This window comes from Lissotriton vulgaris, chromosome 3_1, assembly GCF_964263255.1.
Source record: "Lissotriton vulgaris chromosome 3_1, aLisVul1.2, whole genome shotgun sequence".
In the NCBI taxonomy this organism is placed as follows: domain Eukaryota; kingdom Metazoa; phylum Chordata; class Amphibia; order Caudata; family Salamandridae; genus Lissotriton; species Lissotriton vulgaris.
This window is the reverse complement of record NC_141689.1, coordinates 1,029,294,791-1,029,309,313: the sequence shown is the minus strand read 5'-3', so window position 1 is coordinate 1,029,309,313 and position 14,523 is coordinate 1,029,294,791. Positions and strand designations below refer to the sequence as shown.

Sequence of the window (14,523 nt, the reverse complement as noted above, 5' to 3'; positions counted from 1 at the left end):
CTATAGCAAAGCACAGGACAGACTTTCAAAAGGTGGAATTTTGTATGTTGAGTGGAACTTGTGTTGGTCCAATTGACCAAGTAAATCAACCCCGCCACATAACTCAGCTTTGAACAGTATTTAGCCAAGAAAACCCACTTTTTTTTTAGCTGCAAGTGTACTGTGTCTGCAATAAAAACAGCTAGGAGTCCAAAGGCCCACTCTCCAGCAATAACTACCCCATTGAATCAAGCCTAGCAGCTGCTATGAACAGGAATGTTACAAGCCTCCAGTTGAACTGGGTGTGCTCACCTTTAGACTCTGGACTAGTGCCTGCTGTGTACTAACCTCCAATGCCAATAAACATGGTCGTAGCAGCAATCTGAGCGCCAAGGGGATCTGGAGAAGTGCATAAAACGTACAGTATCCATTTGCTTTCGTCATCACAAAGTCTACTGGTTTTAGTTGCCCAAGTCTGCTCCCCTCTGAGATTAAGTCTTTGGTATGGAGACTGCCCTTCTATAAGACACAAACTTCAAGTTGAGATATTTAGAAAAGTGAACGCCCAAATACATTCACTGTCTATTCCTATTGTATGGGTTTAGCACCGTCCAGTCTTGAGATTTCCTTGCAAATTCATCTTTATCTCGGGTGTAAGATATCCCATTTTACTGCTTATCCACCATTAGCTTGATTTCTGACACTATAGTTTCCCATAATGTATTTAATTGGAGCATTTCCAAAGCTGCCTTCAGATGGTTGTACCATGTGTTGATTGGCTTTGATCCGCTTATTTCTCGCCAATTTACCTTTCCTAATGAGTTTGTCTTTCCGATATTACACACACATTAGCCTGTATTTGGTCTCATGTTCTGCCTTCTTTCCCATAGAAGATCTCTGGTCCATATGTTTTTGTAGTTAGTAATTTTCCTTCTACAATCTTTACAAGTGGGTTAAATGATTGGCTTTGCATTTTAAAATGTATGGTTTCAAGCTGAATTCAAGAGATGTGGCCTTTGCTCGTAGAGATGAAAGAATCTTTGTATCTACTGTAATTCCTCATATAGAACCATTTCCACAATTTTTACAGTACATACATCTCTTACATACAGAACTTGGAAGAGTCAAGTACCTGCCACCAAACATTGGTTCGGTGAAAGTACTTGAGTGACAACGTAAATGGTGCCTCGTTTATATAAATGTATTAATTTCCCAGTATCTCACAGCAGACTGAAAAAAATAGGAGGGCTGATGGCCCTTTGGTTGATGCATTTGTGTTGGGCCCAAACTTAATTTTAAGTATGCGATCTCCCGCACCTCCTGCAGCGTTCTGCTCTGAACAGAAGGAAGACTAAGAGCCAGTGCCGCTGAACATGTTTCGGTGTCGGAAAACTTCACCGGGCCAGCGCCAGCACAAATTATGGAGGCCGGTGTGGATTCCGATCCGGCTCATTAATACCAGCCACAACTGGATGCATCATGTACCCCCATCATTTCTAGCAGTGCGGGCTGGATAATGGAGGGACGTATCAGATCGTGGCAAAACCCATTGCTAGCAGAGGGAAAGGGTTCGAGGAGTGTGCCCTGTGGAAATGGATACTGGTCAGAATCGTTTAGAGTGTGCAGAATGTTAGAAGAAAAAAGTAAGTATTAAACAGCAGTTAGCTTGGGGTACACACATTTAGAAAAGGAATAGCATATTAACACAATTTATATACATAAAAAAGGAAAATTTTAAAAATGTTCACTGCTCTGTAATTGAGGAATTTGAAATGAGATGCCAAAATTAAGTTGGTATTCATAGCAGAATTTGTGGAACAAAGTAAGTTCAGTAAGCAATCTAGTGTGGATCACTGGTGACCTCTATTGAAACACCAGAGGCTGTAAGTGGAGCAAATAAAATATGCTAAATTCTAGCAGTGTTTTTTATTTACAAATAAAATCGAAATTCGACAAGTTCTTACCTCCGTGATTGAATTGAAGTTTGTTCTATTATAAATTAAAATTTCATAATTTGTCTATTTTCATTATTACTTTTTCTGTATTTGGCGGTATGGTTTAAAGTTTTACAAATTGTAGAAATTGCTTAGGCCGGGGTCCCTGGCTTCCAGTAGTGTTTCACAAGTCAAAAGGTTACGAAGCGCTACATTAAATCACACAGGTATATTGCACATTTCACGCCCAGGAATGCCTAGGTAGTGACATCTTGGAAGGGCGTTACTCACTCTTCTGCACTGAGGCCTCCGGACCCCCGCCCTCCTCTGCTGCTGTAGGTCGAGCCCGAGCCAGAGCCGTAGGCGCCTGCGTACCGGGGCATGGTGTGCTGCTGACAGACGCCTGAGGGTGAGAATACAAGCATAAAGTGGGTTAAAAACAGAGCTGGAAGGGTAATCCAAAGTCCCCTAAAAAGCCCCCCCCCCCCCACCCACTCAAGGACAAAAAAAAAAAAAAAACACACCCGCGCAGTTTATAACTCATTGCAAGGTACACTTCAACAACTCTTAAATGGTCTCATTTGAGGCGCGAGAGGTCCACTCGCCTGCATGCCAACTGACCCAATCCAGGCGGGAGACTAGACTTAATCCCAAATGTGATTTATGGTTTTGTGTCTCCTGACTAAAATCTCCACTTTAGTGTAAGTAAATGGGGGGTGGGCGGGAAATCAATTCACCCCATTTTATTTTCAAAGTGTCCCTCTTAGCAAGCTCAAAATGTTGGCGGAATCTAAGCACCCAGTCCATTTTCCCATTCCGGGATTTGGAATAGTCCAGGTTGGTTCCACAACAGTACCCGAAGGCACAAAGAAAGATACTTTTTTTGGAAGGTATTGGATCGCTTTACATGAGCACCAGTTACCTTACAAAAGGACACCTTTATTTTTAGGTCTCTTCCTGCGAAAGACTGCACACATGCGCAGACTCTCTGGGGAGACTTAATGTCTTGGAGTAGCGAGGTTAACCCCACCCCTCTTCTCCATTGGCTGGCTTCCTAAACGCTGGCCAGTCATTGGAGAAGAGGTCCCAGTGACGATCTAAGCCCCTTCTTTTTCAGATTGGGGGTGTGTTTTTTTTAACTTTCCTTCTCCTTCTCCATTGGCTGGAATGTAAAAACATTCAAAAAAACGCCTGGTTACATTCCAGCCAATGGAGAAGAGGGGAGAAAGAAAAACACGCCCCCCAATCCAAAAAGGATGGGGTTTACAGACTCCTGCTGCCCGTCTCGCTAACCACCAGATGAGCTGAAAGTTGCACAGCCGAACGGTGGAGCCACAAAAACAAACTCCCTTCACATGAACTACCACCCACCACAGGTGATAACACCTGCCCAATCCCTCTGCTGACCCCTCGCAAGAGCCTGGGACGCCAGCGCGCACAGGCCTTCAACACCCCAAAGGATCTTACCTGCACCGTGATGGCGTTGCACCCAGCAGACTTTCACCCAGTGCCGGCAGGCCCACCCGGCGCTCGCTGCTCGCACTGTCAGCCTGTCAGAGGTCTGGAGAGCCCCAGCCCTTGCCGGGCAGGCTGCGCACTCGCCCTGACCTGAATTTCCAGTTCTCTTACATTGCTGCCTACTTGTCTTTATTGGCCTGCCCGTCCCACCCAGTATCGGGTTACAGGGAGCCAGCACTCGCAGCACCTTGCGGAGCAGCCCAACATATCGCATACCAGGATGTGTTGCTACCTCTTGACTTAATCATTAACCCTCTGTGCGCCGGGCTGTGCGGCGCATCCACGCTATGCCGTCATAGGGGCAGCTTAGGACTTCCTGCCCCTGCACGATGCAGGCCCCCACCCAAAGAGTTAAAATGCTCATGCAAAGAGTGGGGCAGTCTTAAAAGGCAGACAAACACAAGAGGCTGCAGAGATGTCAAGCCAACGTTGCTGGTTGTAAGCTGACAACTTTACTGTGAAAGCGACATCACTAAATGTTTTCATTTTGTTCACTTTAACCAATAATGATGTACTAGGTCTTCCCGCAATAAAACAAACATTTAACAACTCATGTCACTTCGCTGGTGGCATGGTTGTGTTTGTGCATCTATTTTACTTTTACCTCACGCTAGTGGCAATTTGTGTTAGTAAGAAAACAGCTGTGATTATTACTTAAATGTTTAGTAAGGTCAGATAGGCCCATAATAAAGTACTTCATCACCAGTTAAATAATGTGACAATAGCACTTTATAATAAAACTTTCCTCCATATCTCCTTAATTAGTCCTATATTGCTTCAGCATTACAACTATATCATTTACAGTTAAGATAAGGCTGGAACATTTCACACATTTAGCACCTTAAATAGTTAGCACACAAGGCACATTTCGTCAGGGAGTTCAGTATTTTAAAAACAAACGTTTCAAATAGCTTTTTCTAACAGAAAATTATAGCGGGCAATATACACTGGGAGAACCATTGGGGCGCACCGGTAAGAATCGCTGCTTTCTGCTCCTCCTGACCAATCGGATAAACAGGAGGATGAGAAGGCATTGAAACTTTGTGCAAAGGGGTGAAGGTGGAATATAGGTTGTATGCAATATAGAGTTTAGGGCATAAATGGCGTGGGGGGTCCTCCTCCTGACGCCGTGAGGAGCCCCGGGGCAATGTTGCGCCTTTATCGGGCCCGGTCGGCCATCTTGGCAGCCGGATCTTGACGTTAGGTAGATAGCTTTCCCGCCCCAAATCACACTGTAGCGACCACAAAGGCGGCTTCCTCTGCAGGGCTGAGTATCAAGGCACACTCTGCTGGAAGTCGAGAGCGTTATTGGTGGCTACAAGACAGGATACCAGGCAGAATTCATGCCGGCCGAATGGAGCCTCTGCAAATGTGGCTACTCCCCCATGCTGCTGGCCACTCCCCTGGCCTGCAGTATTTTTATGCAAATTATTTACTAGTGCTATATTTGGATTTGATCTGGCTATAAACTCACAAGAACCCCCTCCTAGCCTTCATGCCCTACAATCTAGGTCTTTTCTATGAGCCTGAATGTATACATAAACCAGCGAAGTGTGGCTCACTGGTTAGAGGAGGCAGACCTGGAAGCAGAGGTCAGCCCGGGACAGGGTTCAATTCCCGGCACGGCGGGGTCTTGAGTCCTAAAATGTTCATGGACTCGACAATTCTCGCTCAGGTGCCTACTTGATTCACGGGTTCACACTCTGCGACTCTGTAAATGTAATGTAAATGTATTTGAGCTTATATAGCGCACAGCTACCCACAAAGGGTTTCCCGGCGCTTGCTTAGGGAACCCGTCCTGGTATTCCCCTGTGAGATAACCCCGGTAGGGTATCCACAAGGTGAAAGCCAGGCATCCCGCCGCGAGGGGCCGTTGTGGAGATTAAGCAAGCTATTGCCCAGAGTCGCAGAGTGTGAACCCGTGAGTCGAGAAGGCACCGGAGCGAGAATTATCGAGTCCGTGGAATTTTTGAGCCCAAGACCCGCCGAGGCGGGGAATTGAACCCTGGTCCAGGGCCGATCTCAGCTTCCGGGTCTGCCGCCTCTAACCCCTGAGCCACACTTCTCCACTTGCTTGCTTAATCTCCACAATGGCCCCTCGCGGCGGGATGCCTGGCTTTCACCTTGCGGATACCCTGCTGGGGTTATCTCACAGGGGAATACCAGGACGGGTTCCCTAAGCAAGCGCTTAGAAACCGATTGGCGATTTGCGCTATATAAATTCCTGTACATTTACATTTACTTAGCAACTTCTCTATATAGCACTGTCATCAGTGCTCCCTGGTACAGAAAGTTTTGCTTATGTAAAGTAGCCTTACATATATTTTGACTACTCTTTCGCTTAATGGAGAATAGTTTTTTCAAATACGTTCTCTTGACTAAACTCTGTGGTAGCTGACCCGCTATGAAGGAATTTTTAAAGCTGATTACATGGTCATGGGTGGCTGTGCATCCAGTTCTCTGCACCCTACAAGTGTCTTGAGTATTTGTTAGAGAAAAGTTACTAATGTACACTTATGAAGCCAATTTTTTTTAAAAGAATAACTACGTATCCTAGGCAATTAAATGTTTTGCTAAATAATGTGAACTTTACTTACCTGGGTGTACCCTTCGATAATCCGAGCACCTGGAAGCATTTGATGTGTGAGGACAATGCAATTCAAACCTACCATAGCATCACTGTTTAAATTTGTCGTCTAACTAGGGTCCATGCCACTTGTTGTTAAAATGTATAAAGCCAGATCTGTATTGATAGCCTCCTAAGGTGCAGGGGTATGGGAGTACACTGACCACTCCAGATTAGCGAAAACAGTTTCCTGCAAAGACTACTATTGCCCCCCCAACAGTGTCCTAGCCATAAGTCATAAGGAACTAGAGTGGAGGGAGCAGTGTCATCTGTGGAATGCTCAGACAGTGTTGAAAGTGGCCTGTCAGTGGAGAGGGCAAGAGGGGGAATGCTTGATCAGCGAGGGAATGCCATGCCAGTGTGTGTGGCTGTGTTAGTGTGGCTGTGTGAGTGAGTGTTGGACTTGGCCCTTCTGGCAGGTTCACCCCTAATCTTTTTTTTGCTTTTAATCTGTGATCTGTGTTGATGATTTTTGGTCTCTGAGCACTTTTTCTTGTGTCCCAGAGTAAAGTGCGTGCCTGTAGTTAGGCTGGCCTGCTCTGCCATAGGAATGCATGGGGAATGTCTGTGTCCCTGGTAGTTCCTGATGCGTGGTGAGTGCATGCTCGAATGTGGTATGTGCGAACTCGTGAGAATGAATGCTTCGCAATGATGTATGTGGCATGAGTGTATCTTGTGTAGAAATGCCACTTCTAGGAGTTGGCATATTAATGTAAAATATGCCTGGCGTGTGATTGGCTGGAGCCGGCTGGTGAGCCTGGTTCCAGGAAGGCTGGATGGGTCTGCTCGGTGGTGAGTGTGAGATTAGCATGTTGATGGCTGGGGAGGAGTGCACCTGGTTCCTGATGGGGCTGGGTTTTCCCCACACAATGCTGGCTCCGCCCCCTGTGGTGCGACTGATGACCCTAGCCCTGCTAGTGAATGAAATGGGTGGTTGAACTATCAAGGGTCCTCCAAAACCAGCTGCGACTGGTTTCTCCCCCACCCTGCACCTTCAGACAAAGGAATTTACAGTATGAGAAGGGGCTGTTTCCCCATACATTTGTTCTGCTTTTGGATCCTAGCTGAGGGGGCTGCTGCTGTTGCTGGGCCAGGAGGACCGCCACTTGGATTGTCTCCCTGCCTGGAGACCCAGTGAGCTGGCTCTGGGCCCAGCCTTGCCCCCTGCCTGCCTCCAGACCTTGCTGGAGCTTTGCTTTTGCCTTTAGCGCTGAAAGCGCTTTACCTTTAACCCTTAAGCGCTTGGAAGCGCTGTGGATTACCCCTAGCGCTAGAGAGCGCTTATTTTACTCATTGCGCTTGAGAGCGCTTTTGCTGCCCAGCCTGTGCCCACCCGGCATTTGCAGGCGTTCGTTATTTATGTACGAGTGCCCACCTCGTTTATTATTGCCAAAGCGCTCAGAGCGCTGTTATTCTTTGCCAAGCGGCTGCCACTCCGCATTTGCCTGTTTTATTTAATTATTTTAAAAGCCGGTGACCACCCAGCATTGCGCCGTGTTCACCGCAGCAAGCCCGGGTCTCCCCAGCCTCTGCGAAGCCTGCCCCCAGCGTCACGAGCAGCGCCGCGCTGGGATTGGCCGCAGCGCCGCGCTCGGATTGGCTGAGGGAAGGCCGAAGGAGCAGGAAGCAGTCTGCCGTGTCCTGCCGGGGCTCCCGAGTGAGGGGAGAGCCCAGGACCTCTGCCGCAGCCAGGAGGAGAGCCGACCGAGCGCCAGGACGACGGAGCCCCGAGGAGAGGGAGCTCCCGTCCAGCGTCCCTGAGCAGCCGGTGAGTGTGGGTGGGCCTCGTTGGTGCTCCTGGGCGGCCCCCATTGTTTCTTTGAGCCCCGAGAAGCTCCAGGCATCCTGGGGGTGACAGAGCGGCCCCGGAAGGCAGCGGGCCGCTCCGACGTGCACAGTCCCTTTCTGAGTCCACGAGGGACTCCAACGAAGCCCGCATTTGTGATTAGGAGCCCCGAGGCTCCTGGGGCAATTGGTGATTTACGCACCCGAGAAGCTCCCGCCACTATTTGATTCAGAGCCCCGAGAGGCTCAGCAGTGCCGCAATTTGAGATTTACAAGCCCAGAGAGGCTCGAGTGCCAGTTCATCGTTCTAAGAGCCCAGAGAGGCTCTAGGGGCATCTCATTGTTTTAGAGCGCTGAGCTCTATAGTGCCAACATATTTGTTTAAGAGGCTCTTAAGTGCCTATTTGCTTTGCGAGCCCAGAGAGGCTCTTGGGGGCAGTAGTTGGTTAGAGCCCCGAGGCTCCCACGCTGTGTTGCCCTCACCATTGTGTTCTTGAGCACACAAGGCTCCAACATTGGCCATCTGTGATTTACAACTGTCCAGCACTTAGTGGACAGTTGCTACGTTTAGGCTTGTGTTCTGTGCTGCCTGCGCAGCCTTCCCTGACATTTGGACTCAGGGCATTTCAGCCCTTGCGAGGCCAGTTGGCCTGAGGGACAGTTCTAGTGTTGTGCTATGTGCACCCTGCGCATTGTGATTTACTTGCTTATGTGATTCCTGCGCAAATATTCTACCTGCACCTCTGAATGTGTTTTAATGCCTCATGTGCAATTGTTTATGTTTTATCCCCTTTGCTAAATGTGACCTGCTTAGGTGATTGTTTAGGTTTCCTTCCCTTTGCTAAAAGTGACGTGCTTAGGTGATGGTTTTCCTTCTATAGGTCCTGATGATAAGGTCCTAGTTCCCTGCGTGATTTTCCTACAGTGTTTAGGGTTGCGTAGGAGGTATTTACCCTTTACCAGTGATTACTGGTTGTGTGCTACATTTACTATTTTGGTGCTACAGTCATATGTTTATGTGCTAAGTGTTATACCTACAAGTGCTAATCTAAAAGTGCCTACCCCTGACAGTGGTCCATGTGGCCCGGTCCTGTACATAATCCCTTGTAAATTCTGCCCATGCCTGTTGGCACATTGTAAAGTGTGTGTGTTATCTAATGTGTTTTTGCTATAATACAAAGGCTATTTTTTATATAACCTTGTGTGGAGTTTCCTTTGTGGTGGGCCTTGGGTGTTGTTGCTGGGTGCGCGCGCAAACGCTTTACACGTCGCCTCAGAGATTAGCCTTGCTGCTCGCGTCACGTTACCTAGAGGGTGAGCAGGGGTTATCTTGGTGTGCAACTCCCTTGCCCTGACCTTAGACATGGTGATCTCTGACTGACTTTGGCGCGAGCCTTGGCCAGCCGGAGTACCGGGTCTAACAGTGAGCAAATGCAATAGCTCACGCATTTGTGAGATTAAGCTATTGGCATTGTAAATGACAATGCCATTTATTTATCTGTTTACAAAACCAACGCAAATAAAAATTTCATTTACAATGCCAATAGCTCTAACTTTTCCAAAGGCGAGACCGTTGCATTGTAAATGCTTGTTCTTAGGCACAGGAAGATTAACCCCCAGATGCAACAAGCATCCATTTTGCGATTCCTTATTAGCGAAAAATAAGGAATCGCTAATAAGGAATCGCAAAATGCTATGCAAGAAGAAATCACTTTAAAAATAGCAATTTCTTAAGATTCCTTTATTGCGACTCGCAAATTGCGAGTCGCAATTAAGGAATACCTCCCCATTCATTCCTTTGGGCCTAGTGGCCCATAGGAATGAATGGGAAGACATTCTCAATTTGCGAATCGCAATTAGCGAATCGCAAAATGAGAATGCGATTTCAAGGGTGCAGGGTGTCCAAAGGACACCCTGTTGCACCCCTGAAATTGATCTGTGCACATATGTTGCACACACACACACCCTTAGGGCATGCGTGTGCGCCGCCTGAAACTGAACTCAGACAAGACGAAGTCCTCATCTTGGGATCATCACCCGCCGCCTGGGACGATTCCTGGTGGCCCCCTGTCCTGGGCACCACCCCCAAGCCAACGGACCACGCATGAAACCTGGGATTCATCCTGGACTCCTCCCTATCGATGACCAGACAAGTCAACGCCATATCATCATCGTGCTTCAACACCCTGCGCATGCTCCGCAAGATCTTCCGATGGATCCCCACCGAAACCAGGAAGACAGTCACCAGCTGACTGGACTACGGGAACACCCTCTACGCGGGAACCACTGCCAAACTACAGAAAAGACTCCAGCGCATACAGAACGCCTCCGCACGACTCATCCTGGACATCCCTCGCCACAGCCACATCTCGACCCACCTGAGAGACCTGCACTGGCTCCCTGTCAACAAGAGGATCACGTTCAGACTCCCCACCCACACACACAAGGCTCTCCACGACATGGGCCAAAAGTACCTCAACAGCCGCCTCACTTTCTACACACCCACCCGCCAGCTACGATCGTCCAGTCTCGCCCTCGCCGCCATATCACGCATTCGCAGAGCCACCGCTGGAGGAAGATCCTTCTCCTACCTGGCGGCCATGACATGGAACTCCCTCCCCATCCACCTACGGCTGACCCAGGACCACCTCTCCTTCAGGAAGCACCTCAAGACCTGGCTTTTCGAGCAGTAACGGACCCCTCCCCCCAGCACCTTGAGACCCTTCGGGGTGAGTAGCGCTATCTAATGATAGATTGATTGAACATGAAACTTTTAAAAATGCACTTTAGTGCATTTTTAAATGTTTTTGCAAATGACCATGAAGTTGAACTTTATGGTAATTTGCAAGCCCTATTAGCGAAATCGCAATTTTTTTAAACTTTCATGCATTGGATTTAAGGATTCTCAATTTGAGATTCCATAAATGCAAGTAATCTCAATTTAGCGAATTCTTAATTTGCGATTTTTGTATTTGGGATGATGCATCCCAAATGCAAAAATACCGGTTGCTAAGGGGCAGATTCTGAGAATTTGCCCCTTTGCGAGCGGTTTATATCTTCATGCATCTGGGCCTAAGTGATTTGCCCAGAATCGCAGGATGTGGAGTCTACCCCGAGGTACGAACCTTGGTTTCCCAGCTCCAAAGTCGGCAGCTCTAGCCGTGAGACCACATTCTCTCGGGCCACTGCTGAAAACTCTTTAAAAATTTTAAAGCCAAAAACCGGGACATTTCACAAAAATAGAAAGACTACAATTTTACTTCAAGCGATGAGAGCTGAGAGCGCTCCTCAGCAGAGAATTACAGAACAGGCAGTAAGAACACACATAAAATGCAATTTTTAAACCCAGTACTTTGCCTGTTCATTAAATAGCTTTCTTATAGCAGCTGCTTACTATCCCTGCTTGGTAAAACATTAAAAACACCTCCCACAGTTTTTAAAAACTGGGACCTAAGCTACATTTCTTGAAATTTGCTAGGACAGCTGGTGAAAAACGGGGACCGTCCTGGCAAAACAGGGACGCCTGGTCACCCTAGAATAAGGCCACTCCCCGGCCTTCAGCTCGGTTGTGCTTCTGCTGCAGAACTTACGAGTTTAACGGATCAAAGTTTAGCAGAAACGCTGTGGCTGGGATTCGAGGCAGATTTACTCCGAGCAGAGTCCTCAGTCACATTGCACCTGTCGCTTACTGCGTTAAGACCCTGGCCAGTTAAGCATTCCTCCCAGGAGGGGCTATTAGCGGCGGTGTTTGAATTGGAAAGGAGGGGGCACGTTAAAGTAAGGAAAAAAAGGGCGAGAATGAATGATTAGGTACTTCTGGACGTTTTCGCCTTCAACAGTTGAGGACGGTCTATTCACGTCTACAATCAAGAGGTCTCAAACCAACCCAAATGTGGTCTCTTAAAGGGCCAGAGGTTTGAATAAAACCAGACTGTCCGGTATGGTTCTGAAGGGGCCAACTGCTGGCGAAAAGATTTGAATTAAAAAAAAAAATGTTAAAACCCAATGGAACGATAAAAGCGCTTCTCAAATTTCATGCGTGAGCGGAATAAAAGCGACTCGCCTTTTATTACAAGAAGCGCGTAAATAATGTTCGAACCATTGAGATACTAGGAGATTTTTTTGTGGGGGTACTAAAAGTAAGGATTGCATCACTAGTACCAGTTCACTTGAAATGATAAATAATGTTTTAAATTAGGATTGCAAACGTCTAAAACCAACACTCGTTTTTACACGTGTAAAAAAAAATACCAAAAAAAAAAACAGACGACACCTTTGGATGAGAAACCCACAGAAAATGTTATATCATGGATTTTTACAGTTAGGTCTGCCAAATTAGCATGATATTTAGAACGATTAACTTGTTGCTTAAGCAACTTTCCACACACTGCGCTTAAAATCGAGTTCACGATTTTCGGGTGGTCGGGGGGGGCAGACGGACATCAGTGTGTGGTAAGGACACATCAGCGGTCATGCTGGAAGGACAGCGATCCACAGAGATGCGAATAGACACGTCCCTGCATAGCAGCATTCTCCAGTCATCCCCAGCTTTCAGTCCCAAATAACCAGGTCTTTAAGTGGGCTGGGTCTCACAGGTGCTGAGCATCGCCAGTTTTTTTTTTAAGGGACCTTCGAAGCGGGATCTCTATTGGGCTAGATTTTGTGCCCTGGCACCCGTGGACCTGCAGTGACAGCAGGCACTTCAATGTGCACTGCTCACTTCTCACTTGTGGAGAAGTTACGGCATGACGTCATGCCAGGTGAGCGTTGTAGGTGAAGGGGAATCCTTTAAGTTATTTTCTCTCTCAACTTCTCTTGTCTTTTTGAAACTCAGGAGCAGCAACATTGTTGTGGTGTCACCAGGGCTTTAAGGGGAAGCGTTTTCAATATTATTTATAAGCCATCGTTGCTGCTTATTTATCTTATGCAACGAACAACCAGTGACAAAGCCAATAGTCCGGACCTGCCAGGCGTGCAACACCCATTGGACTCACGGGGCTTCAGCCCAACCTGCCCCCCCCCCCCCTGTGTCACCCGTCAGCCCGGATGAGACAGCTTCCCGGGCGCACACACTGCCTCACCCGAGTACCTCACAGGTCTTTTAAAGACCTTTTGCTTGTTAACGAGGCTTTGATGGTTTTCACTCCTTCTTAGGGCCCCTGCAGCTCTACTCTGTCTTTTGCTTAAAGAATCAGCACCCACCCCCCCACCCAAATGTTTTCTTATCCCCCCCCCCCCCCCGAAATTTGACTCTAGGTGCGCCTTTGTGACCTGCTGTAGGTATGATGTTACTTGTATGGATGCAATGGCAGAAACAGCAAAATACAAGTTGGGCGGCACACTATGCTAGCACATATGTGTAGCGTATGTGTTTTTAAGCCACGCCCTTAACTACACTAGCCACGCCCCTTTGTGAGACCCCAACCACAGTTTCTTCATCCCACTTAAAGCCCTGCAAATAACCATTTTATTCCCCTTTTAAAACCTGCTCAGCTCCAGCAATACTTTAGTGGGAAAAATACAAGAACCCCAATTTGTGGCCAACTACCCCTCACGTGACCTCAAATTTCGGCACATTGGAAAACTACTTTGGCATTTTGGGTAAACTACTCACAAAGAAAAACATTGCTTCGTATAGAAAGAAAGAACTGTGAACCACGGAAAAGCAAGGGATTTAAAAAGAATAAAGACGTTACGGCTAATAACGGCCCGCTCACGCGCACTTACCTTCAGCTCCTCGAAGACCCGCACAACTGCTGCCTGGGAAGGAGCGCGAGCCTCCCTAATCTGTTTTTAACTCGTGATTATCACGGGGCCGCATTCCCAAAAGCCTTTGATTCGCTTCGCTCCAATGAGCGTGAAGGCCTCGGTGCACCCTCCCAGCCGGCCACCTCCCACTCCTCGCTCGGGACCACTGCACCCCACAGGACCCCTGAGGGTCTCAGTACATTCATCACTGACGACCAATTATATTTTAAGGAGAGGAGAAACATTTCTCCAGACGTTTTACCTCAACTGGGTCAACTGAAGCAAACCAGGACTACAATTCCCAGAATGCACTTGGTTACTAATGGGCAAGGACGTAGCGTAACAACCGGAGCTGCCGACTTTGGAACCGGGTTCCAGTCTCGGCATCGGCTCAACATCCTATGATTCTGGGCAAATCATCTCTCCGAGCGTACCACGCATGAATTGTTTATTGTAACTGGCGTGGTCCTGTTCCTTCGGGTTGAGTTCCTGTCATATAAAACTGCTAAAAAACGAAAACTCAGAACGTGAGCACGAACTCTTTATAAACATTGTCTCATCCAATAACTGTCGCTGAGATGCGGACTCTATATGTAATTTGCGGTCATTATATATTAAAATAGATCACAGACTCGAATTCATTACCACCGATTATGTACTGATGCTAGAAAAATCAAACATCTCGAAAGGACCTTTAAATGAGGCCTGTGGTGTGGGAAGTAGCGCCTTATTCTGAGTGCGACATAGATTGGCACTGCTTCAGCATGCAATCAGTCTCAGTGTAGCAGCAAGACAATCCTGAAAATATAGGCTCACTGTATAGTCTGTCTCTTCCGTGCTACTGGTTTCTGCAACTTTTCACTCCACCCTTATGCTCGTGGTAATATTGAGGGAGTCACCAAGAAGCACCGTGCTAATGCGCTGTCAAAAATC

General features: G+C 47.5%; 1 protein-coding gene across 2 annotated transcripts in view; it reads right to left on the bottom strand.

Annotated features, from left to right (window-relative positions):
• The window catches only part of MLANA (melan-A), a 71,139-nt gene extending 57,443 nt beyond the window's left edge, over positions 1–13,696 (bottom strand). The window contains exons 1-2 of one of the 2 annotated variants that reach the window (XM_086961419.1): positions 13,570–13,696; positions 2,205–2,316 (exon numbers count right to left, since the gene is read on the bottom strand). In XM_086961419.1, the coding sequence (XP_086817545.1) occupies positions 2,205–2,296 (92 nt within the window). In that variant the 5' untranslated portion in view covers positions 2,297–2,316; positions 13,570–13,696. Of the gene's footprint in view, positions 1–2,204; positions 2,317–3,380; positions 3,459–13,569 lie in introns of those variants that run through there. The other variant, XM_086961420.1, reaches the window with a different exon arrangement.
• Positions 13,697–14,523: the final 827 nt, after the last annotated feature.